At 41.0% G+C, this 27,436-nt stretch overlaps 1 protein-coding gene across 5 annotated transcripts in view; it reads right to left on the bottom strand.

Annotated features, from left to right (window-relative positions):
* arfgef1 (ADP-ribosylation factor guanine nucleotide-exchange factor 1 (brefeldin A-inhibited)) overlaps positions 1-27,436 on the bottom strand; it is a 390,120-nt gene that overhangs the window by 176,973 nt on the left and 185,711 nt on the right. For 3 of the 5 annotated variants that reach the window (XM_085993106.1, XM_085993107.1, XM_085993111.1), the window contains exons 7-14: positions 21,430-21,543; positions 19,342-19,449; positions 18,706-18,893; positions 11,696-11,829; positions 6,927-7,161; positions 6,219-6,318; positions 5,985-6,124; positions 2,178-2,286 (exon numbers count right to left, since the gene is read on the bottom strand). In XM_085993106.1, the coding sequence (XP_085849232.1) occupies positions 2,178-2,286; positions 5,985-6,124; positions 6,219-6,318; positions 6,927-7,161; positions 11,696-11,829; positions 18,706-18,893; positions 19,342-19,449; positions 21,430-21,543 (1,128 nt within the window). The remainder of the gene's footprint in view (positions 1-2,177; positions 2,287-5,984; positions 6,125-6,218; positions 6,319-6,926; positions 7,162-11,695; positions 11,830-18,705; positions 18,894-19,341; positions 19,450-21,429; positions 21,544-27,436) is intronic. The other 2 variants (XM_085993109.1, XM_085993110.1) reach the window with 1 other exon arrangement.

Genomic DNA, 27,436 nt, shown 5'->3' on the forward strand with positions numbered 1-27,436 from the left:
CCTATTAATATTGCCACAAAAAGTTGGGGCTGGAACTTAACAGCGCAAGTACCTTTTTAATGACCTGATAATTGTTAATGCAATGCCAATCAAACTCTCTGGCCCAGAAAGGGATCAATTTAAACGGTTCAATCTCATTCCTGCATTTAGTAAATTTTTGTTAAGAGATTTTTAAAATGTTAAATTTTCATTTTTTTCTTACTTTTACTTTGTGTACCCTTTCTCTCGCTCGTAAAGCAATCCTTCTTTCCCCCTTTACTTCTCTTTCTGTATCTGATTTGATTCTAATTCACCCTCTTCTCTGTCGTTTTTTTCTCAATCCTTAAATCTCATTGGTTAAGGAGCTACACCGTTGGTCCCGCCATTTTCTACGGTCCCAGATGCCCCGCTGCCCTTGCCAGGCAGCTATAAGCTCGCACTTCCAGTAAGTTACAGCGTAAAAATTTTTGAGCTGAAGTGTGCAGGAAAAAGGGCATACACCACGAGATGCTCCGCTCCAGGAAGATCTGGCCTGATGGCTTTGGTCTTCCCAATGTTTAGCTGGAGGAAAATGCAGTTCACCCAAGACTGAATGTCAGACAAGCAGTTTGATAGCGTGAAGCCAGTGGAGGATTCAAGAGAGGTGGAGGAGAGGTAGTCCTGGATGTCATCAGTGCATACATGGAACCTGACCCCAAGTCTACAGATGAAATCACCAAGGGGCAACATGCAGATAAGGAAGAGGAAGGGGCCAAGGATAGATCTTTTGGTAACTCCCGAGCTGTAGGGTTGGAAGAAAAGCCATGGGTAGAGATGGCCTGGCTATTATCAGTTGTACAACTCGGTGGGGCAAGCAATGGTAGCCCCACCGAGTTGTACAACAGAGGAGAGACCTTGGAGGAGCATGGTGTGTTAATGGAGCATCAACCATGTCAAAGGCTGCAGAGAGGAAGAATACAAGGAGGAATAATGCATCAAGATCACAATAAGATGGAATGTCATTCATGACTTTGGTTAGGGGCATCATGGTGCTGTGGGGAGGAGCAGAAACCTGACTGGACAAATTCAAATTGAAAGTTGCGGGAGGGATGGGCAGAGATATGGAGGCTACAATACATTCAATAAGTATGCCGAGGAAATGTTGTTGTTGACGGGGCAGTCGTTTACAAAGTAGAGGGGTTGATAATGTTTTTGAGAATGGAGCAGGGAAATGCCTGAGGAGAGAGAACCAATTACAACTGAAAATGGCTCTTCACACTTGAAGGCCCTAAGACCCTTGTCAGGAGCACATTATCTTGAGGTCAATGCAGAAAATGCCCTCTTCTAGTAATGATGAAGTAGAAAAAGCAGCAGCATTACTATAAAAAAAGCACTGTTTTAAATAGGGATACATCAACTAAAGTCACCACCAATGTATATTTGTGGTATCCAAAGCAAAAAGTAAAACAAAACAAAACCCTGACATTACAATCAAATGTGAGGATTTATTCACCAAGCATATTACTGCAAGATTGGAAATCAAAAGCCAATAGAGACTGTGTGCAGTGTACATACAGGAATCACTAAAAGCTGATATGCTGTGTTCACATGAGAAGAAGAATTAAGAAAATGTTTGTTCTCGTGCTTTTGCAATCAGGCAAAGCCACTTACATATCTGTGAAACACTTGATCTGAAGGAGAAAATTAAATGGCATTTATAGTAGCCTTTGGCACAATCACCATCATACAGTATTTTTCAGTAACTATGATTTATTTTAAGCTTGCAAAGTCCTTAAATCTGTTCACACAGCAGTACAATATAATGTGTGGTGTCAGATAATTAAATTCAGTCTTGCTGCTCAATTTCAACTTCCTCTAAATAACATTTTAAGTCTGAAATGTAGGAATGTGTATCTAAGTAATTTTTGCTTTCTTTGTATATGGACTTTTTGTTGAAAGGTGTAATATATTAAATTCTGAATGAATTTAATATAAAGGCAAAAACATAATGGACTTCTACAAATGTTTTCCTGAATTCAACTCCAAAATTCATACAAATTGTTAAATTCTAATTAACACGTGGTATCTAGATTGGATATTTACCTTATTTTGTGCAACAGGTTGATCCAATATCTTCTACCAACCTGTACCACAAATGCATGTAGATTTTAAGAAACAAATTAAAAGTCAACTGACAGAATAAAGCAAAAATATCCTACCAAGACTGGTCTGAGAGTTTGGATTCACGTACAGATCCTTACTCCACTCCACCATACACTTCAAAATTGAGACCAAGCACTCCAAGCCTTTCTTCCTAAGGCTGAGCTCCTTAAAAAAAAAAAAAACAATTTGGATGTTTATCAGATTCTGACTGAGTAAATCAAGGCTTTACATTTTGAATCAACATGTAGTTTATGGGGAAAGCAAAGAGATTTCCTGTGTGCCATAAGTAACTCATTTATAAAGAACATATTTATGATTTCTCTACATATTTTTCCTCCTGCCCCCACAGGGCCACTTCATGAATGCCTCACGGTTCCATCCTTGACCGTCTTGTATTCCTCATTTACATGATGCCCCTCTGTGACATCATCTGGAGAAAAAAAGCTGTGTGCTGATGGCATCCAGTTCCATTTCTCTGCTATGACGCCATGACTGTGCTGCCTGGCGGCTAGCCCTGGATGAGGCAGAACTGTCTCTAACTTAACATTAGCAAAACTGATTACATCATCTACGGCTCCTACCAAAAACTCTGCACCCTAGCTTGATTCCATTCCCCTCTTCAGTTGCCTTTCAAGGCTGAACCTGATGGTGCGCAACCTCAGTATCTCGTGTGACCCGGAATCATCCATCACCTATTTTGACTTCCATAACATCATCTTCAACAGTGCTGAAACCCTGAAGGGATTCGCAAAATTTCATATGTTCCCCCCCCCGAAGATTAATTGGAGTTATTGAAGAAACCTTGGAGTGACTGTGTTTTAAAAATCCAGGGCCTCTCAAAATGGCTGCGGTCGGACACATGGCCAAAGGGCCTGCGGCATCCATATGGATTTTCTGATAGCTTCACAGACTGCATGTTTAATTTGAACAATGCAGTGAGGCAAGCTCAGTTGTATTCACGCCCTGAGGCAGGTTATCAATTGTTTGCCTACACAATCTAAGTTCGGGCGGAGATAGTCCCAGTTGCTTGAGGAACATTCAGAACAATTGAGGAACATTCAGAACAATTAAGGACATTCAGAAAACAATGGAAAGGCAGTTGTGGTACTGATCGGTGCCATCAACGTAAATGGGCCAAAATCACGGTCCTCTTGTCTTACGTTTTCGAGCCCAAATCGGACAATGGAACGGACTGATGAGGCGCGATAATGACCCATTGCCGAGAGGATATAACTGGGGCGGCCCAGCACCTCTCTCTCTCTCTCTTCGCCTCGGCCCAGTGTCCTGTTTGTCTGCTAGCAACCAAGAGGGAAAACCATCTAGAAAGCATCGCAAGCACATATCGACGGCAGCAGCGGGGCACAAGGGCCAGGCCTTTTCATCTGTTTCACCGGTGAGCATTATCTTTCTGGCTGTCACAAGACAACCTAGCTAGGTGTAAGGGTGGGAGTTAAAGGGGTATTACAAAATTGTGATTTTAGAATTTTTCCCTCGTTGTGTCCATTTCTTCTCCCGTTAAGTGTAAAACTGTATTGCATCCATAGTGATTTCTTTTATCTTCTGTATAATACTGTTTTTCTGGTAGTGTTAGCTTTTCTAATTAATAAACATTGGTTTTCCTTGCACCAATCCACTGGTCTGTTCGTTTGTCCTTGTTACCACTCGATAAGTCCTGAGCTCAGAATCAGGAAGGGGAAAGCGATTCGCAACCGCACAGCGGGCAGGGCAGCTCAGCAAAACATAACTGGCTGACCTACAATAAGCCCCTGGAACAAAACCCCCTACAACCCTCATCCATACCTTTGTCACTTTCAGGCTTAAGTTCTCCAACGACCTCCGTGTTGGCCTCCGAGATCCATCTTGGAGAAAAAAAGTCATCCAAAACTCCACCTGCAATGTCTCACTGCCCATCTCACCTGCCATAACCATCATCAATTGGCTACCCTTACCACAACACAATTAAAAACTCATCCTGGTTTTCAAATTCCTCCATTGCCTTACCCCAGCCTACCTCTGCAACCACCTTCAGCCATATGTGCTAGTGTGCGCCTTCTGCATCCAGAGTCTGGCCTCCTTTGTATCACCCTCTCCCTCTACTCCACTGCCCCTAGCACTGCCATCAGCCACACTGACCTTAAACATTAAAAGCACCATTTAAAGTTTTTGTTGTTACACTGAACACAGTGGCAATCTCCCCACGCAATACCTAATTAGTAAAAGCAGTAAAAAAAAAACTTCACAAAATCTTTACATTCTACTACTGAAAGCATTTGGTCAAATTGTTAACCTGAACTTTGCGTCACAAATCTGCTTTACATAAACAAACGTGAAATATTTTGGGGAAAAAAGTTACCACCTCTTATCCCACCATATTAAGATTATACCTTTTTGTCTTTCATAAAAATTCTGCACTGGTTCTTAACCCAATCTCATCAGTTGGGAAACAGAATTTAATTCCTGTGGGGAGGCTTTGTCCTGGTACATCTGCATCTGGTAGTGGAGTCCACTAAGATGATGCATATTCAGATGCAATCTTTGCCACTGCAGGAGGCTGCTTATTATGCATATTGCTCCATATTTAACTGCTTGCAGATAGAAGAAGAAAGCCTGTAAAATTCAAAGCTGTTGGTCTGCTGAGACTTGAAGCAAAAGCTCCATAGCTAAGACTTCCATATTTAGGACCCAGGGCACCCCAGAGTTAAGTGTAAAAAACCTTTGAATAGTTTTCCAAGGAGATCGTAGGAACAATGGCTGACACTTTTTTTGAAGAAATAAAAACATGCTCTAGGGATGCTAGAGAAATTAGCATCACAGGTCCAAGCCAGGATCAGTGGATGTGTCTACAGGGCGCCAACCAATGTTGAAAATTTTATCTCCATATGCCAAAGGGAACTACACTAGTGTTGGTTATCAAGTTCAGGCAGGCTCGCAAAGACTGCTGCCAATCAGCTTAAAACTGTACCAATGGAGTTCCCACCAGAATGTAGGACTCAGAGCTAGCTAGGACCAAGCTAACTCCAGTATGCAGAAATTCTAATGAAGCTAATTTACATAATAGCCCGTATTTTCCGATCCCTACAGGGGTGTACGAGCTGTGTACACACCCGTAGGGACCTCGCAAATGCCGGTTTTAGGCACACGAAGCGCTGAAAACCGGCATTTCCGATCTGTCAAGAATCCTCTTGACAGATCGGATGCCTGCCCTGGAGAAGGTCCTCTGCGGGTGGCGTTCCGCTTTCTGCAGAACCTCCGTCCGCTGAAATCCCTTAAAAATCTTACGCCTGGTAAAAGCAGGCGTAAGGGCTGCTTTTACCAGCATAAGAGTTTTAAAAAGTAATCCCCACTCATTTATAATTTAAAAAATACTTTTAAAAAAGATAAGTTTATTTTTAGCCCCGTAAAAAACTTTTTTTTTTTTTAAATTAAATTTTTGTTTAAAATATTTAATTTAATGTAATTTTCTCATTTTAAAAACATGATGGTTTTTTAAAAATGTATTTAATGTTTTGATGTCTTTTTTCAGTGATAGCCATTCATACTTTTGACAGGTTTATCTGTCAAAAGTATGAAGGGGGATTCCCTTCTCCCATTGGCTCGCCTGGCCCACGTGATCCCAGGGACTCTTGCGAACCACATGCGCCCCTGGGATACGTGGGCCCTGCACATTTCTTCATGGCGAGGCCCAGGATCGGAAATGTCCGGACCTCAGGAGCACTCAGGTAAGGGCGAAGACTTTTTCCCGATAGGAGGCATCCGCACGCAGGAAGCCTCCTATCGGAAATTACAGGCCAATGTTTCTATGTCCCACTGTCATGCAGTCGCCATTAGCTTCATGTTTATATAGATAGTATGTTTCACAGTACCTGCACAGGTGTCATCCCCAGTTCATGACCACCCCGTCCTTGGGCTATCTTAGACAAGTCATTAACCAATCTTTCAAAGATGTTAGCAGCATTTAAGTCACAATCGTAATTTACATAAATGTCCACCACGCTTTGAGCATCTGTAAGTTCAATCAAGATGAATTCAAATGATTAAAAATCTCAAATTTCTCAGCAATATCAATGTCCTGAAAAATAAGCAATTAAAAATCATACCTGCACATATTCTGGTCAGAGTCTGAATTACCATCCATTTGTGATCAAATGAACTTGTAGACGTCTCCAAAATATAAAGAAAGATTTCTTTGAAGAATACCTAAAATAAAAACATGCAAGGAAATTGTTAATAGGTTACAGTATTGACATCAAACCAAATCCTGGCTAAAGTTTTCAGTGACCTTTATATACTCTGCAATAATAATACTTAAGGTTTTAATTCTGAACCTTGAAAGCAATCCAAATATCAGATGCTATTAATGTAAGAGGATGGAAGTAGACAACCTGGATTATCCACAGTCAGTAACTAATCTAAGCCGCAGCAGTGGGAAGAAGGAAGGGGAAGGAAAATAAGTAACAGCCAGTTTTGTTATAGCTTGGTTGAGCTCTCTTAGCTGGGTCTGGTGTGTGGTGCAAGAAAAGAGGAAGGAGAGGAAACAAACAAAGGAAATAGCACCCTCAAAAACAGATGCAAATTTTTGTATTCAACTTCCCAGACAAAACTTGGGTAACCAAATCAATTAAAGTCCTACCTTGCTAATGTAGTTCATGTTATATGGTGCAATAGCCTAAGTTGTGTGATATTTATATAATGTGCTACGTTTTTCAAAATCACAAGCATAAGAGAGTGTGCCGAGGTCAAATTGTTAGTCTACTAGGAGTTAATAAGCTCACATTATAAAACTGCAGAATTTAATAATACTTTACCTCAATCTGCATCTTAAGATGAGTCTTGAAGTTTGACAAGAGGGTGAGGAAGATGGAAAGCGACAACTCAAATACTTCTGGTACTGAAGAGACACCATTTTTTGATAATGCCACACAAAGATACTGTTTTATTGCATTGATGAACATCTCATTTGTTCGAAAGATCGGTCCAGCATTTTGCAGAATCGATAGAAGAAGCTGTAGTGAAAGGATCTTTGACCGCAATTCATGAGACCTAGAAGAAGTGTTGGTAAAATTGAAATTGAGAAAAAAAATTTTTTGAAAGGCATGGAGTGAAAATGCAAACCTCTTCAAATTTGCATAAATTGGCATATCTATTATATCACAACAATTTTTAATACAACTAGTGTTTGAAAAAACTGCGATTAGAATCCTATATATAAACTAGATAGAAGGATTGGAGGTTTGGTCCAAAACAAGTACACGCTGAAGACTACTGGTCCAGATACTATAAATACTATCCAATCTTTTCTCAAAAAAATCCTTTTGATTATATTGATCATATTCATAATCGTTACCTTTTTCTGAGGCACTTGGGAACAACATCACCTCCAAGTTACCCTCCAAGCCTCACACCATCCTGACTTGGAAATATATCGCTGTTCCTTCATCGTCGCTAGGTCAAAATCCTGGAACTCCCCACCTAACAGCACTGTGGGAGTACCTTCACCATACAGACTGCAGCAGTTGAAGGCGGCGGCTCACCACCACTTTCTCAAGGGCAACGGGATGGGCAATAAACGGTGGCCTTGCTAGCAACACCCATATCCCAAGAATGAATTTAAATAAAAACTGCTAAAGTATAGACTGTACATGTACTGCCTGTTCCTATGATCTGTGTACTTAATCTCTGCCAATCAATTCAATAGCACTAATTTTTTTCTTTCTTTGAATGTTCTCAAAGTTGTAGTGGACTCAAATTTAATGGTCTTAATTTATTTAATGTTGACCATCTTTCCCAATTCTTCAATGCAGCCGAGTTATGGTTTTGCTAGCCTCCGACTCTGACATGTATCTACAGAATAAAAGATAACTGCAGTACTTCTTTACAGTTGTACAAGATCAGTGTCATATACATCAAAACAAGTTGCATATTTAAGCTTAAATTAGTAACTTGACGGGTCAGTGTTGATTTCCCCTCTAACATACAAATATATATTGCACATTCCTCGCGACTATCACCCCATTCAGAAGCAGAGCCTTAAGTAAATATGGATCTGATTATACAGGATAAAAAAAACTTGGGGCTAGATTTTACTTACCGAGACGAGTTTGGGGCAGGACGGCTGCCTTCCGGGATCTAGTCCCGCCCCCAGTGATGTTTGACGAACAGACGCTATTTTGCCCTGATTGGTCTTGTTAAGCCCGCCCTGCGGGCTTGCCGGCCAATTAAGGGAAAGCCGGTGTCAGATGACGTCAGTTGATGACACTTCATCTGCCGGTTTTCTTAAAGGCATATGCACCACACTTGCTTGACAGATGAATTGTCAGCGTTTGACAGTATTGAGGTGCTGTCAAACACTGGCAATCACTGTACACAGGTGAGCCCTTGCTCCCAGGCTCTCCAATTACTCTCTCCCCAGGATAAAACAGATGGCAGCTGCGATTGCAGAAGCCATCAGTCACTTCTCCCGATGAGATGAGGTTACACAAACACTTCACAGCTTGTCACCCGCAGAAACATCTAACCACATTAAAAATTACTTTCACAACATTACCTTACCTCTGATACTAACCATTGTCTCATTGCATCCTTCACACCATTTCTGCAGCTGTCATTCAAACACCAACGTAACAGACCCACAGCACACCTCACTTACCCTGGCAGGGTTCCCGGACGTCGGGAAGCCCGCGGCAGCAGTCGAAAAATTGGGAAAAGCCTCTTAACTGCCTGTTAACAGGCTGTTAAGTGGCTACAATCCTCTTCCCGCCGTTAGGAGTCGGGTCCCTGCACAAATCGGGGACCCGACTCCCGGGAATATTGGTTGGAGGTGGGTTAGGAGCGGGTTCGGGACCCGCTCACATTCTTTTTGACTTTCCCAGCAGTCCCCCCATCAAACCCACTTCCTCAGGGCTGGTAGACATTGGAGAACCACCAACATAAGGTGCCCACCCCCATTAGAAAATACACTTATGGGTGAAGAAAAAGATTGGGCTTAGTTACTACGCCCTCTCACCATGGCTGAATTGCTTGCCACCACTCATTACTGATATTAGACAATGAATGAAGTACTGAAGGATTATTGGTAGCTGTAGAGCTGTTTTAGGTTTTATTTTGGATCTTTGACATCTGTTATTTCTGGTTCATAGCTGATTTTTTTTTCCAGTTGTGAAAAAGGCGTTGGGGCAGAATTTGCAGTCGGTACTGCAAAGTCCGGACGGACCCTTGTAACTAACCTACATTATAACAGTGACTACACTTCAAAAAGTACTTAATTGGCTATAAAACGCTCTGGCACCGAAATGTAACTTTTACAAGCATGGAGTCTCATTTCTTCAACTTGCTGTTGGAGATTTTTTTTAATGTAATTATTAAAACTTTTTATTCGTCTCTTTTCTCTCTCTCTCTCAATCCATTCTTTCATTCCCTGATTTGACACTGAATTCACTATTCTAACTTACACATCCTTGTTCCGACTCTGCGCTGCTCATTAACGATTCTTCAATCTGATTGGTTAAGGAGATACACAGTTGCTTTCCCTCTCCACACAGGTCCCAGATGCCTTGTACAGGGCACTACCCTGTTTGAATTTTTGGCTGACAGCAACTTGCCATGCAAAACCCCATAGAAAGTCAATGGGCAAGTGCAAGTCCAACGAATGGTTAGCGCTATTCGTTCACCGCTCACAGCAAAATCTGGCCCATTACATAAAATTAATTGCCTTTACGTATGAGTTATTCAGTTCACTGTTAATCACTTTTGCAAAAGATTATGAGCAGAAATTCAAAGATTTTCTACAGTGCCAAAAATACACTATAATGACATTAATTTATTTCAATATGATTAATTACATGTTAATATGCAAAATGTCCAGGATTCCTACAATATATACTTAGCTATCTGGAGCTGAACTGCAACATTAAGTAAACAAAATGGCCAAATGTCTAGTTTGAATAATAAAGCTGTTCTTTATAATGATGTCAAAAAAAGCTAACATACAAGTTTAAAAAGTAAATCTTTGCAATAGCTAGGAAGCCCATCTACAGCAACTTTGGGAATTTTCAGCTGTTTAGCACCTAGACAGTTAAGTTTGACTTTAGTCGATGGATTAAAATCATTAACACTGGAAAAACATTTTTTTTTAAAGCACAAAAGAAAAGATTATCCGCCCACCTTTGCAGAGACATTTTGTTCTAACAAGATCTAAGTAAGCATTTTTACAATTTGAAGCAAGTCTAAATAACTAAAGTAAAATGATCCGAGTAATCCTTAGCTCAGCAATATATTCATCCAGAGCTGCGAGGATAAATTAAACTTAGCCAGTATCAATTTGTTTTTCTTTAAACAAGAATCTAATCTATTTACACTGATTAATCCAGGAAATAAATGCCCACAGACTAATTAGATTGTGAGCAGTCATTCATTCCCAGCACTGGTACAGTACTAAAAGGCACATTAAACGTTTACATAAATAGTGTTTCATACTGATGCATAATACATAGCATCAGCATAGACAGTAATTATACAATGCAGCCATCAAAACTTAGTTTATCTTTCTGACATACGTGCAAATGTTTACATGGCCAGAGACAGTCCAAGCTATTTCAACTTTCACAAGAACCCTTTGTTACTGTCCAGTCTTTTGCTGGGTTTGCATAAAACTTGCTAATATAACCTTCAACCCACACAGTATTTTTTGATTATATCTATATGGAACATTGTGCAATTATGATAGAAGTAGAAAACAGACTTTTTGAAGTTTATGAGGAAAGCAATCTTTTAAGGTTCTGAAGGATTGGTATCCTCTAATGCCAACAGTAAGACTACAAACATCGCTTAAAGGAATGTGCCTTCTAGCTTAAAACTGATATGGGGGGGGGGGGTGGGGGGAAACACTTGTATATGCGTGCACACCAGGATTAGAATGTCACTGTAACTTAAGAAAAACTAAGCATGGTATTTTACTTGCTACCACACAAGCATAATCAGCATAGTATAAACCATATTGTATGAATGCAACAGTTGGCTGAACGATAAAGATTTTCCTCAGAGTTTCAATATGTTAGGCAACAGAATCTGGGCTGTCATAAAACCATTTGCTAAATATGCCAGATTTTGGATCCTGCTTGTCTATATTCCTTTCTGTGCAAACTTTAAATAGTACTACTAATGGTGAATGGGTACTGTCTCATGTTGTTATTAATGATAGAGCATGATTATACAAGTTTGGTAAAAAAAAGACTGGAGTAAGAATTTACAAAGGAACTGAATGATGAGACTGATAACCCTTACAATAAGGCATTATATTGTAACTGCACATGGGTACTCATTATGTTACTTCTAATGAGAGTTGGAGATTCTATTGCATTAATGCTTCATATTTGTCCAAACTATTCTTTTCTAATCTAAAATGTAATACAAGTAACCCACTGGTAAAAAAATATATTTGTGAAGTACAACCTGAACTAAATAAAACAGTTAAAAATTAGTTGAAGAAATATTTCAATTGTTTTTTTATTTCAAAATGGTATGTTCTCTATTAGCACCTTATTCGTGAACCTAACTTATTTCTGTCCTCTGCACTTACTTTGGATCTGGAGGACCATCGGAAAGTGGCTTCATGGAAAGTTTACATAATGATCTAAAGACCAGGAAAGCATCCTTCTGCAGAATGTGAGAGAACTTAGCACTAGAAGGACCTCCTGGAGTGATTCCACATTCCTACAAATAAAGCGAAACCATTATAATGTTACACCATTTGTTTAGCATGTCTTTGCTGCTCTACAGCTTCATAAATACATTGTTAATAATGTTGAGAAGGAAAGTTTGGGGAATACTTTCTCTACAAAAGTTACACACACTCCAACTATCATTAAAATAAATCACAACATCTACTATTAGAAGATATCCTTGTTATTGTACATGCACGTGAAGATCTTGCTGTGACACCAATGAAGCATTTTGTCTGAAGTGTGCATCATTGGCTTCCTTTCTTTCATTTGGGGGTCAAAACCAAGTTAAGACAGAGGAATAAATCTCTGGTTGCGATAAGTCAGGTACTGGATACACTGTTGATGCAGCTACAAGTAGCTGTTATGAAGCTAATGGAGCAGCAGCTACTTGTAGCACATCACCTGTGGATTAACCACCCAATGCATGTTAATATGTTTAAATGGCCAAACTGTTCAATTCACATCTACTAACTCAAAGAAGGCCCAGGCCTGGCCCCAAATACGCCTATCTTTAAATATTGCAAATAGCTGCCAATCTGATGTAGTTAATAGTGATTCAGGTTTAATGGGCTTTGTTCAAATATATCTTCAGAAAATGGGTTATGGGTGTAATGGTTTGATTTTCTCTCAGTTGGTAGTCAGTCAGGGAGTTTAAAGCCAGCAAGAGACGGAGCTCGATCTGGCTCCGTCATAGAGATTTTCCACATAAGTGAGCAACTGTGTTTCAAGGATCAATTTTATGTTAGAAGACACCACGGGAGAAAAGTCTTTGTAATTTTAACATTTCAAAATAGTAAAGTTTGTAAATCACTGTAATGAGTAAATTAGTACTGTTCATTTACCTGTTTAATGTTAAATAAAATTTGTCTGTTGATTTAAAGCCTGATCCTTGGGTTGATAGAGTGTATATTCATCTGCCTACTGAAGATGAGGACGCCATATGGCAGCATGTTATATATTCTAGTAAGCAGTAATACAGGTGACAAGTGTTCTCTGTTCAATCACTGGGACTCACTACATTTATCTAGATACCAAGCAGATAAAGACGCACTTGATTTGAGCAGAACGCTCAAGTCTGCTAAAAGGGCTGAACCCAAGTATAGATATTGTAAAAATCTCAACTCATAATCCCAAACTTGCATCTTCATTTCTCCACACCCCCCGCCCCTCCCCTACAGCCCCGCCGCCTGCGACTCTAGTAATCTGCTTGTGCCTCAGAGCAGCTCGACAGATTTTTATGCAAACTAGAGTTTAGAATGGGCATCGGTCTGATTCAGGATGGGAAACATATACAGTGAAATTCAAAAGAATATTTTATTTCATCTATAGAGAACTTGATTTTAAAAATGATATACTGTTAGTTAATTAATGTTTACAACTAAGTTTTCCAGATCAGAAATGCCTGATAATAAGCCACAAGCACAAGGCATTTCTGATTTGGAAACAGCAACAGAACTCGAGAGCAAGAAAGCAGCTCTACAGAAGCCTGAAGGCCGAGGTCCAACAAAAAACTCGCAACCTAAAGAACAGATGGTGGGTGGAGAAAGCGCAGGGGATCCAGCAGCTAGCCGACAACCACGACGTGCATGGATTCTTTAGCGCAGTCAAGACTATCTACGGCCCAAGCACCCAAGGCCCTTCCCCACTGCGGGCCAAGAACGGAGAGGTACTCATCAAGGACAAGGAAGCAGTCAGTGCCCGCTAGAAGGAGCACTTCGAAGATCTCCTTAACCACGACTCTGTCTTCGACACGAGTGTCCTCAACTCCATCCCACAGCATGCTACCCACCACCATCTCAGCACAACCCCAGCCCAGCATGAGGTTGAAAAGGCCATCCGACAACTGAAGAACAACAAAGCCTCAGAAACAGATGGAATCCCCGCCGAGACACTAAAGCATGGCGGAGAAGCACTACTGGCGCGAATTCATGAACTCATTTCTCTTATCTGGAAGGAGGAGAGCATGCCAGGGGATCTCAGAGGCACCGTAATTGTGACCATCGTCAAGAAAGGTGACAAGTCCGATTGCGGTAATTACAGAGGAGTTTCCCTGCTATTTGCCACAGGGAAAGTCATCGCAAGAATCCTCCTCAATTGCCTTTTCCCAGTGGCCGAAGAGCTCCTCCCAAAGTCGCAATGCGGATTCCGCCCACTAAGGGGCACAATGGACATGATCTTCACCGCACGTCAATTACAAGAGAAATGCAGGGAACAGCGCCAACCGCTGTACATGGCCTTCTTTGATCTCACAAAGGCCTTCGATACTGTCAACCGTGAGGGATTATGGGGTGTCCCCCTCAAATTCGGCTGCCCTCAAAAGTTTGTCACTATCCTCCGCCTCCTTCACGACGACATGCAAGCCGTGATCCTGACCAACGGTTCCAACACAGACCCAATTCACATACGACCCAGGGTCAAGCAAGGCTGTGTAATCACACCAATGCTCTTCTCAATCTTCCTTGCTGCAATGCTCCATCTCACCCTCAGTAAGCTCCCCACTGGAGTGGAGCTAATTTACAGAACAAACGGGAAACTGTTCAACCTCCATCGCCTCCAGTCCAGATCCAAGGTCGTCCCATCCTCTGTCGTCGAATTACAATATGCAGGCGATGCTTGCATCTGCGCTCACTTGGAGGTCAAACTCCAAACCATCGTCAACACCTTCACCGAAGCGTACGAGAGCACGGGCATTACAATAAACATCCGTAAGACAAAGGTCCTCTACCAACCTGTCCCCGCCACACAGTGCTGCCCCCCGATTATCAAAATCCACGACAAGGCCTTGGACAACGTGGACCACTTTCCATACCTCGGGAGCCTACTGTCAACAAGGGCAGACGTCGACGACGAAGTCCAACACCGCCTTCAGTGTGTCAGTGCAGCCTTCGGTCGCCTGAGGAAGTGTGTGTTTGAAGACCAGGACCTCAAACCCAGCACTAAGCTCATGGTCTACAGGGCAGCAGTGATACCCGCCCTGCTGTTTGCCTCAGAGGCATGGACCATGTACAGCAGGCACCTCAAAGCACTGGAGAGGTACCACCAACGCTGCCTCTGCAAGATCCTGCAAATCCATCGGCAGGATAGGCGCACCGTCAGTTTTCTTGCTCAGGCCAACATCCCCAGCAGCGAAGCTCTGACCACGCTCAATCAGCTCCAATGGATGGGTCACATTGTCCGCATGCCCGATATGAGATTCCCAAAACAAGCGCTCTACTCGGAGCTCCAGCATGGCAAGAGAGCTCCAGGTGGGCAGAGGAAACGCTTCAAGGACACCCTCAAAGCCTCCTTGAAAAAGTGCAACATCCCCACCGACACCTGGGAATCCCTGGCCCAAGACCGCACAAAGTGGAGGAGAAGCATCCGGGAAGGCGCCGAACACCTCGAGTCTCTTCGCCGGGAGCAAGCGGAAGCCAAGCACAGGCAGCGCAAGGAGCACAGGTCAACCCAAGCACCCCACCCACCCGCCCCTTCAACCACCGTCTGCCCCACCTGTGACAGAGACTGTAGGTCCTGCATTGGACTAATCAGTCACCTGCGAACTCATTTTTAATGTGGAAGCAAGTCATCCTCGATTCTGAGGGACTGCCTAAGAAGAGAGAGACAACTAAGTATGCAAAACTATTACCAAATTTATACTTGAAGTATGATTCAATTATGGGCTTTTTCTTCAGCTCCAATAATGTAATTAAATAAACATATTGATGCCTTGTTGAAACATTTAATTTGACACATTGAAGGGGAGGCTTGATACATACATGAGGCAGAAGGAAATAGAGGGATTATGGAGGCAGGATGGGAAGTGGTAATCCGGATGGGAGGCGGCTCATGTGGAGTATAAACACCGGCATAGACCAGTTGGCCTGTTTCTGTACTGTAGATTCTATATAATTCCTGGTACCAGAATTTATTGCAAGCATTTGTTTATAAATTATCGATTACATCACAAGACGACAATATGTCTGGCACTTGCCTTCAACAAATTGAGCGGTCTTTATATACTGTTCAAAGCCAGCCTTCTTAAACTGGTAGTCACAATGAAAAATTACTTAATTGGATGCAGCATTCTGACTCATCTATTTTGGTAATTTATAACATACAACACACATTGGCTATTCAGGAATAAAGATAGTTAAGTGTATTTTTGTATTTCAATGATCTGTTACATGCATACAAATTCAGGTTCACAAACTGACACTATGTTCCATCTGTAACAAGTCCTTGGAATTGCCTCGTCATTATTCTAAATAATCCCCCAAGGTGTTAGCTGACAATATATCTCAGACTTGCCAATACAGTAAATCCAAATGGGTTTTAAAATTGGAAGCTTCTCAGTTAATTTTAGTAACACATCAACTGATTAGTGATTCAGTTGTGACAGTTAGTGAATTTCTAAAAGCAGAAGTGAATGGGTTTGGGTGCTGGAAAACCAGCCTGCATGTAGACGGCATGATGACAGTGACTTTATAAAATCAGAAAATCTATTTTTTAGCACTGATTTAAAAATGATTAATTTAAACTATCAGAAGGTTCGAGTACTGGAAATTTGCCTGGCTCCAAGACAAATTAATACAGAACACTATTCAGGTGTGGGGAGGGAGTAAAGATGAGAAAGTATCTTCAATATAAACATCTATAAATATTGCAAAAACATTTGCTTACAATTTTTGTCATCTGAAGAGAAATTCCAGATTTACAATCAGAAAGTAGCGCAGAAAAAGTCCATCATGACAGGCCATTCAGGCAGAAAAGGGTGCCCTGCTGATGCACTAGTAAGTTCCTCAGCGGGCAGCTCTTATTATGTTGAGCAAGATTCACCTTCTTCCTAGTCTTGGATGCCAATCCTACCATTCCATTGCAATAAAAAAATTCAGTGCCAGCCATATTATAACCTTCCTCCCCAAGGAACATGCAACAAATTAGGTCGGGTGTAGAGACTTTGAAATGTGCTTAGCTGATGTCTAAGCGCACCTGGTTACTGAGCACCTACACTGACAAATGGAGATGATCATCCATTTGGGTACTAGATCCCAGTCTAGAGTTGCTGTTTATTCTCCAAACATGCATCCAACCTCAAATGTTGGATCTCCTTAGAAGTGTGGCAAAGCAACAGATAAAAAAACTATTTATAGAAGACACTAAAGGAGCAATATTTTGCTATGAAAATTTTTTCCTCATGCAACAGTATCCTTCCACTCAATACTGCTGTTCTCAAGGCTTCTGCAACAAACTTCACCACCAATAATCAAAGGAGAGGGTTTCTAGCACAGTTCCCAGTCAAAGTAAATATACAATCTGGCTCAAATTCAGATCCTTTTTTTGTATTACAATACTGCAGCTTCCATGAATCTGGGAGGATCAGCAACACATTATTAAAAAATTGATTATTAATGAACAGTTTCATAGTTCTTTTATGGCCATGATAAACTCAGAATGTGTGCACATATTAAAATTTTCAAACACTTTAGGGGTAGATTTTCCCGAACCTGTCGGGAAGAAGGCGGGGCTTCCCCTTTCAGGCTTTTGACCCGCCTACTTCGACGTCCGGCCAATCCGCGCGATTTTCCCTTGATTGACCTTGTTGAGCCCGCCCAGCGGGCTCAGCAGGCCAATTAAGGGCCACCCGGCAACAGGTGATGTCACAGACTGCAATTTCATCTGTCAAGAGTTCTTGACAGATGAAATATCAGTGTTTCACAGCTGTTTGAAGCTGTCAAACACTGACAGTCTGAGTTCTAATGAGTCCTTCTGCACAGACTCGGTTAGAACTCTCACCGGCATTCAAAGCTGAAGGCTGTCACTTTTGACAGATCGCAGCCATTTTGCTTTCAGTGCCGGCTGAGTGATGGACTCCCGAAACCTAAAGGAAGAAAGGCTGTTAAGATAAGTACAGGTAATTTAAATATCTTTACACACTTTAGACACACTTACCTTTGCACTCATGCACCCATCACTCACCTGAGCACCGACATCGCGACCCCTCCAACTCCTTCAACCCGACGGCCCACCTGCTCTAACCTGGCGTGGTTTGGAGCCGTCGGGAAACCCACACGACAACCTTCAAAATAGGGATTAGGCTAAAAACTGCCCGTTAACAGGCAGTTAATTGGCACTAACCCCTTCCCGCCTGGTTTCGGCAGGTCCCAGTGCGGGGCGGGTACCTGCCGCCCCTGAAACTTACGTGGGGCGGGGTTTTGGGCGGGATGGTGTCGGGACCCCCAAATTTGGGATTCCCCCCCCCCCCCCCCCACATGCCTGAAACCCCACCTGACAGCTCCACGAAAATGTAGCCCTTAACTTCAGCTTTCAAAACAAATACAAAAGTCCACTTCAAAATGTTTATACAGGTAGACTATCCTTTATCCGAAAACCTCAGGACCAGCCGTGTTTCGGTTTTCGGAAAATTTCGGATTTCAGAAGGTATTTTATAAGACTGGGAAATTTGTCGGGGGTGGGGGGTCGGGGGTGGGGGTCGGCGGGGGTGTCGGGGGGGGGGGTCGGGGTGGGGGTCGGCGGGGGGAGCGTAAGTCGTGCGCCACTCTGGTCATGTCGTGCGCACGACTTACGCTGAACGAAAAAACTTTCGGTTTTTAGAGGTTTTCGGAAGTTCGGATAAAGGATAGTCTACCTGTATTATTTGTCTAAATAAAAGAATCATTTAATAGCACTATGTATAATTTCACTTTAAATAATTTGTTTGCTACTGTCCAAGTTCCTCAGTCAAATTGTACACAGATTTTACCATTGGGTTTATTTGTTTTAACACCCAACAAAAACCTGCCCCCACATATCAATTGAAATGGGATACAGTAACTTCATATGAAAAGTATTATAAGGGGTAAATCTAATCTCTTTTATTTGGCATCACCTGAGTGTCGCTGGATGAAACTGACAATCTGTCATCAGGCAGTGATGGGGTATATGACACGGAGATTGGAGTCCCTGGAATTCCATTAGAATGAACGTTGTCTGTGTCATTGACTGCTAGAGTTTCATCTTCTAGTGTGCCAGTAGTACTTTCAGAACAACCATTCCCACCTGGCTTCTCTTCTGAATCTAGAAGATAACATTTCAGTTATACACTTCACATACTAGACTGTTCAAAAACTGGACACCACTTTGAAGAAAAGGCATGTCAGTAAAATTTAATAATTGAGGAATAACAGTTGTAAACAAAGTTACTATATGGTACTAAATTACTAACAACGTACATTTAATTTCAAAAATTGGACATACATAAAAAATAAGATTTCAAACATCCTAAAATAGTGATAAGTAATTTAAAGCAATTCTAACTATTGCAGGTAACTACAAATAGACTTCCAAAAATAATCAATAAACTGAAATCTAACAAGTAGTCAAGTACAGCAACCACAAGTTCATGGTTTGAAGGTACTGAGCTGCCGCCTATCACTCAAATCTGTGGACGAGTTTCAGGCTCAGATTGTTTAAAAAAATTTTTTTTTGAAGGAGGGGTAGGAAAAACTGGCACTGCCTCACCCACCTTCAATTGCACTTTTTACTGGCCAATCACAGCAGCACTGAGGATGGTAGTGGGGAGGTCCACAGCCCACATCGTCCCATCCTCCCAGATGCGTGGTAGGGAGAGGTCCTTTAAAAGGGAGGAAGAAAACAGGGGGAAAATCAAAAATAAAATAAATAGAAATTTGGCAAAATATTATGACTGAATTCCTTTATCTACGACAACAGCTCTCCATCAGTCAACAAAAATTGCAGCTCAAAAATATATGTTCCTAAAATCCACATGGATAAAACTGGTTACAAAGCTACTCCCTTGCTCCAAAAACAAAGTTGTGTTGACATTTCAGTCTCAACTTGCACTGTCTGGAAACATGACTGAGGCAATCATCACATTACAGCCAAGCTGTAACTTACAAGGCTTCATCAGAACAAAGTGAAGGCATTTTGAAGCCTGTGACATCAAAAGTTTCCTGCTAGTAAGCAAGAATTTTTTGCTGGCTAAGGTCCCTTTCTGCAGATACAGCATCCTCTTCAGTAATAGTAGATATAGTGGAAGACAGATCTAAGTTCACAGTGAAAGTCACACTTATGAAACTGGTTGCAGTAATGTAAAATTTCAGCTGATGATCCATCCACTACCATACTTGCTGATTCACTATATCACGCAACTTGGACTACATTATGAACAATTTAACAAGGGCGACCTCTTCGCTGCAAGAAAATGACATTATAATAACAGCTTTAAAAGCACCTGCTGTCAGCTGCTACAAATTTAAATTGGGTTTTGAGGTATACATCCTCCAGAATTTGTATTGCAAACAAGCACAAATATCACTGCATCTGAGCTCCATCTCCCACTGAAATCAACGGTGACTAGATATTGCATCATACTGTTGGCTTGAAGTATCAGTGCAGCTTTGCACTTCAGAAAGTGGCAGCTATAAGGAACAGTGCAAACTATTGGATACTGGCATCACAGAACACATGGTATAGCCTAAAATGGGTAAAAAATTTCCATTTTCAAAATAAACTTGATAAGGTAAATAACCATCGTCAAATGCAATCATGTCTGTAAATTATTTTCTTAAAATAAACCATTACAATTTGAGCGATTTAATTAATAGACTGATCTGCACTTGTATAAAAAAATGAAGTAATCTTCAGTTGTTTTTCTTAAAGTTAATTCTATAAATTGACTCTCCCAATCTAAATGTATTTTAAATGTTTTTAGGAGTATTCTAAGCTTCCTGGTGGATCAGTGAATAAATGCGCATGGTGCGCTACTGAAGCGAATAGACCAGGAGGTCCCAGGTTTAATCCATTGGTTTTTCTATGTTTGCTCATTGGTGCCTTGCAAATTAAAAGATAAATAAATATCATCGCATTAGTTTCACAGTGGAAAGAATACTATCTTTAAAACCAACAGAAGTCAAAAAGTAAAATATTTTAACATATGATGAATTGTTACATGCAGTAATTTCAATACATTATATATCAATGTTTATTTATTTTCACCCAAAACTCATAAGACTCCAGTCAACTCTCCAAACATGGTAGAAAATGTGACAAAGAGTAAATAATTTATGCTGCAAAAACACATGTCTTCAAACATCAGATATACTGTCTTCATTGTAACTTGCCTTTCTCACTGTTACATCACAACAGTTTTCAATACTACCAAATAATCCTAAGTTACATCATTACCTCATATTTCTATGTAATGTCAGTCATATCAAATTCTCAGCCTGCCCTAGATTTTAAATTTCCTGATAACAAATGTAATTTTCCTGCTACAGTATTACAATTATTGCATTGATCAAACTTTCCTGATTAAATAATTGTCATCTGATGTCAATTTGTTTTACTAGAGATGTAAAATGTACAGTCAATTATAAAAAAAAGTTTTAAAAGAATCTATACACAAGCAATCAATGCCATTAACTTTTTAACTCTACCATCCAAATTGCAACTTATACTGGCAGAAAGGGGAAAAATTACCTTGAGACTAAGTCATCAAAGAAAACCAAGGAGAAACAAAAATGTCATGAGGACTTACACATGTACAACAAAAACATGAAAGTAAATTAACAGATGAAAATGAATACACTACCTCCAACAACAGTGGTCACCAACTCTTGTAGAATGTTCTGTACAATTCCATGTACATTATCCTCAAATTCAAGACCCTCCCCATGACTGCTGTCTGCAATCCCTTTTGCAAAACCTTGTATAAGGACAGAATATAAAATGCTCAGAACAAATCAGCCAGCCAGGAATAAATTAACAAAATAAAAGCAAGCATGGATAAAACAAGCCCTGACCTTGTCTCAAATAAAGGAAGATGCAGCTTTGAAAATGATTCTTTCAATGTGAAACCTTAGTACTGTTTGAATTTTATTTGCATATGCCTTCAGCAATATAATATGACATCAATATAAACCATCAATACTCATTTTGTTACATGGAATTACATTGTTACACTGGTTTGTCAAAACCAGATGTTTTAATATCTATGTATCTGCAGTGCCTTTGAAGAAAATCTGTATAGGCGTATTCCTCCATGTCTTATAACATCATTTTATATACAAGCCCTTTCACTAAGAGTTGAATTTGTTTCTTCTTCGGTTACTTAATGACACAATGGGCCATACGATGAGTTAAATTATCTCTATTCAGCTAAACAATGGCCCGGATTTTTCTGTCATTAGCAAATGAACGGCGCTCACCATTCATTACGCTTACAGCTGCCCACAGACTTTTAATGGGATTTTGCGTGGCAACTTACGGTCACTGGGGGTCCGATACAGCACAGCGCCTTCTACACGGTATCTGGGACCTGTGTCAGCAGAGCAAGCAACGACATGTCTCTTCAACCTATCATATTGAAGGATCCTTACTGAGACATGCAGAGTTTAAACCAGGAAGTGCAAGTTAGAATATTTAATTCAATGTAAAATCATGTATAGAAAGAAAAAGAGTGAAAGGAAGATGGGATTGAGAGAGAGATATATAAAAGAGACAAAAAGAAAATTTTACTTTATTTAAAATCTCCAATAATAATTAAAATCTGAAGGAATGAAACTCTACACTAGTAAAAGTCAATTTTCACTGCCAGAGAGATTGGTAATTAAGAGTTAGCACGCCATTAAAAATTCATTTACACTTGAATGGACAAGCCCTAACTTTTTAAGAACATAAGAAGTAGGAGCAGGAGTAGGCCATACGGCCCCTCGGGCCTGCTCCGCCATTCAATAGGATCATGGCTGATCCGAACCTAGACTCACGTCCACTTCCCTGCCCGCTCCCCATAACCCTTAATTCCCTTATCAGCTAGGAAACTGTCTATCTCCGTTTTAAATTTATTTAATGTTGCAGCTTCCACAGCTCTCCGAGGTAGCAAATTCCATAGATTTACTACCCTCTGAGTGAAGAAGTTTCTCCTCATCTCAGTTTTGAAAGGGCAGCCCCTTATTCTAAGATTATGTCCCCTAGTTCTAGTCTCGCCCATCAGTGGAAACATCCTCCCCGCATCCACCCGATCAAGCCCCCTCACAATCTTATATGTTTCGATAAGATCGCCTCTCATTCTTCTGAATTCCAATGAGTAGAGGCCCAACCTACTCAACCTTTCCTCATACGTCAACCCCCTCATCTCCGGAATCAACCGAGTGAACCTTCTCTGAACTGCCTCGAGAGCAAGTATATCTTTTCTTAAATATGGAAACCAAAACTGTACGCAGTATTCCAGGTGTGGCCTCACCAGTACCCTGTATAACTGAAGCAAGACTTCCCTGCTTTTATACTCCATCCCCCTTGCAATAAAAGCCAAGATTCCATTGGCCTTCCTGATCACCTGCTGTACCTGCATACGAACCTTCTGTGTTTCATGCACCAGGACACCCCGATCCCTTTGTACTGTAGCACTTTGCAGTTTCTTTCCATTTAGATAATAACTTGCCCTTTGATTTTTTCTGCCAAAGTGCATAACCTCACACTTTCCAACATTATATTCCATCTGCCAAATTTCTGCCCACTCACTTAGCCTGTCTATGTCCTTTTGCAGGTTTTTTTATGACCTCCTCACTCACTGCTTTCCCTCCCATCTTTGTATCGTCGGCAAACTTGGATACGTTGCACTTGGTCTCCTCCTCCAAATCGTTAATATAGATTGTAAAGAGTTGGGGTCCCAGCACCGACCCCTGCCAACCCAAGAATGAACCATTTATCCCAACTCTCTGTTCTCTGTTAGATAGCCAATCTTTCACCCATGCCAGTATATTACCCCCAATCCCGTGATTTTTTATCTTGTGCAGTAATCTTTCTGGCGTGATTAGTGGCTATCTAGTGGGCTAGTACCGCAACTTTACACCCTTCATGTGTTTGAATGCTGAAAATCTCGGCAAGGTACGGGGTAGCAAAGCTCGTGGAGGGGCAGGGAAAAACTGGACAGCAACTTCCTGATTTCTGCATTTAACTGCACATGTGCGACACCAGAGGTTGCTGTCCGATTTACTCCTTAATAATGATGAGCGCCGACCGCCTCACCATCATTCCTACCACGAAATCTGGGCCATAGCGTTTCAATACAAACGTCACATGCCACCAGTACATCTCCCTTTCTAGACTGCAAACAAAAGCTTAATATGTGGAGCCTTTGTAGGTGCAAGAGAACAATATATACATGAGAAGCACAAGACAAATGGACATCTCCATTATAAAGTCTCAGTAGCACAAGCAACAAGATAATTTACTAGCCATTTGCTGGTCTTTCTGCCTTGAAAGCCCCAGGAAAAAAAATGTCCAGTTGAGTGGCTGCCTCAGCATGAACAAAAGGCCAATATTAAACAACTTTTACAAAAAACTATAGCATGAAATTACTGCCAACTGTCATCGTGGTGGTGGAGTGCAAATGGAAGAGAAAAAAGGGCCACCTAGGGTTACCACTCAGTTTCCTGGTAAATCCTCTTCTTCCCTCAAGATCTTCTGACTCAGAGTTGATGAAATTTCACCTTCTATTCACTTCTAATGGGGGTCATATAAGCATGATACAAAAGCTCCCACTGTCTAGCTCTTCAATGATGCCACAGACAGCAGCAATTACAATGGCAACAACTTCTACCTCATTACAATTTACAAACTAGACAGAGAATAGTAATTTACCATTCACTGTTTTTATCTACAAGAGAGCCTTCGATATTTCCATGTTCAAGATTTGATCCCTCTCTCTTTAAGGTTGTTAATTAGTAATAAATTTGCCTTCAATTTTACCAACATACAACTTTGTGTTTTGGAAGCACATATCAGGAATTGAAGCATGTGCTTCCCACAATTATCCATCCAATAAAAGTAATGGGTGAAACATCAAGGAGCAGGGTATGCCCGAGTTCCTCATTTGCTCTCCCAAAGCACCAAGTTGTGTGGTAGGGGCACTGAAGTCAGAAATTTACCTGAATCTTACCAGACTAATTCACAACTGCTGTGGTTTTCATGATGAATTAATATAGAATAGCATCAAGTGAAGGCAGTTACTTCATTTTCTCCAAAGGCACTACACACATTGGACGGACTCTTAATTATAGGTAAAGATGGTAAATTATTCATATTAAGAATAATGTATATTTCATGGAATTTATTAGTGGCCTAGATGTTTTAAATTTATGCTTCATTGTGATAAATAGCTGAAAAAATATCTGGGTAGAAACTAATTATATCTGAACACCATGAATGTACTCAAAATACCATACAGAAAGTGTTGGCTCCATTGCCACATATTACTTCACTCTCTTCCATAACTGAATTATCACTGACTCAAGGGGCTCTGATCTTAATATCTTACAAAACTCAGAGGCAAAATTATGATAGACCACCTACCTTCAGTATATTCTTCCTTAATCATAAAGTTCAGCTTCCACATATGATAGGATGCAGTCCATCAATCTTGGGAAAAATCACCTGGGTATTTGCTCTTCAAGGAATTGTCTTGTGAGCATTTACATGATATTCTCCTGCTCTGGCTTCAATAATGACCTTAGCTCTTTGCCCAGAAAAGGCAGGATTAAGATCCTGAAAACAGCAGAGCATTTAAAGCCAAAAATAACAGGAAAATGCTCCAAGTCACATCTGGTCATATAAGGGAGCATGGTGTAGCCTGAAATGCAGAACGAATTTTGTATGCAAAGGTTCTGCTTCAAAAAATGAGGAGGATCATGAGGAATACAAAAGTAGTGAAAGGATTCCTGGTGGTGTTTCTGAAGACTTGCAGCAAACCATTCATCACCCCAAGCAATCAGGACAAGACATTACAGCTTAGAAAAAGCATGTCTGTTCTCTATGTTGTTGCCTTGAAGATAGCCTCAAGTAGAATATGTTGGCCCAAGAAATGGCCACTGCAACACCAGAGTGAGCTCCAACTTTCTATAAAGCCTCTTTATCCAATATCCATATGTGCTTGTACTAAAATAAGTGGTGCATTCTTTCACTGGCAGGAATTAGAGGTAGTGAGTAGAAATTCCACACTGTGATTTTCTGATGCAAGTGAAATTCAGAAACAATATTAGGCAGGCAAACTGCCATATTTACATACCAAGTGAGATAAGTCAGATCTGCCATCGGCACAAGCTGCTCACTAACGACCCATAGAGGAAAAGGCAAGTAAGGTACCAGGCTTGAGGGAGAGAAACTTAAGATTGCCCAAGGATTCTAAGCCATTTGATGTCAACTTGTTCATGACCAAATCCAGAATCAGAATAGGGCATGAGAGTTTGCATTTTCCAAGTGTCTCATAAATCAAGACACAATACATACTCCTTTAGTGTACTCACGATCAGAAGCAGCTGATCGTAAAAATGGGTGTGACGTAGCTTTGCAGTGGGTTTGGAGAGAGATCCAAATCTAGCAACATCTTTAAGCTTGATAAGATTGTTTGATGGCTACTGCTCGTTGAAATGTGAACTTGACCTTATCTTTATCGTCCAAGAAACTGCAACGCAAGACAGAAAGCTCCATCAGTCCTTTCTACAGACTGGGCAAATAAAAAAGCACCTTCCCTCAATAGCCACACTAGCTTTATTATTGAGGGCCTCTTCAGCAAATCTTGGAATAATTTTGCTGGTTGCCCAATACTGTCCACTCTGGTGGACTACCTGCTATTGCCAGAAATCTACTTGATTCCTGGCAATAGCAAGTGAGAACCAAATTGATTTGGGTGCGCAGTCTGCATGAAAGCTTGATTCAAGCAGCCTTGGAGTTGGTCATGTGCATTTGGACTTTTACTCTAAAGAAAGTTACTTTTGACAACTTGGAACAACTAGAACTTTCCACTACTACAACAACAACTTGTATTTATATAGCACCTTTAATGTAGTAAAATGTCCCAAGGCGCTTCACAGGAGCGTTCGAAAACAAACTGATACCGAGCCACATAAGGAGAAATTTGGGCAAATGATCAAAAGCTTGGTCAAAGAGGTAGGTTTTAAGGAGCGTCTTAAAGGAGGAAACAGAGGTAGAGAGGTTTAGGGAGGAAATTCCATAGCTTAGGGCCTTGGCAGCTGAAGGCACAACCACCAATTGTTGAGCGATTAAAATCAGGGATGCTGAAGAGGCCAGAATTAAAGGAGCGCAGATATCGCGGAGGGTTGTGAGCTGGAGGAGATTAAGATAGGGAGGAGCGAGGCCATGGAGAGATTTGAAAACAAGGATGAGAATTTTAAAATCGAGGCTTTGCTTAACTGGGAGCCAATGTAGGTCAATGAGGACAGGGGTGATGGGTGAACTGAACTTGGCGCGAGTTAGGGCACGGGCAGAGTTTTGGATGGCGCAAGTTAAATCACGGGCAGCAGGGTTTTGGATGACCTCAAGTTTATGTAGGGTACAATGCGGGAGGCCATCCAGGAGTGCACTGGAATAGTCAAGTCTAGAGGCAACAAAGGCATGGATGAGGGTTTCAGCAGATGAGCTGAAGCAGGTGCAGAGTCGGGCGACGTTACGGAGGTGGAAATAGGCGGTCTTAGTTATAGCATGGATATGTGGTCAGAAGCTCATTTCAAGGTCAAATATGACACTAAGGTTGCGAACAGTATGGTTCAGCCTCAAATAAATGCTAGGGAGAGGGATGGAAT

The sequence above is a fragment of the Somniosus microcephalus genome, chromosome 7, assembly GCF_052327205.1.
Source record: "Somniosus microcephalus isolate GS21.2 chromosome 7, FLI_Smic_1.0, whole genome shotgun sequence".
NCBI lineage: Eukaryota > Metazoa > Chordata > Chondrichthyes > Squaliformes > Somniosidae > Somniosus > Somniosus microcephalus.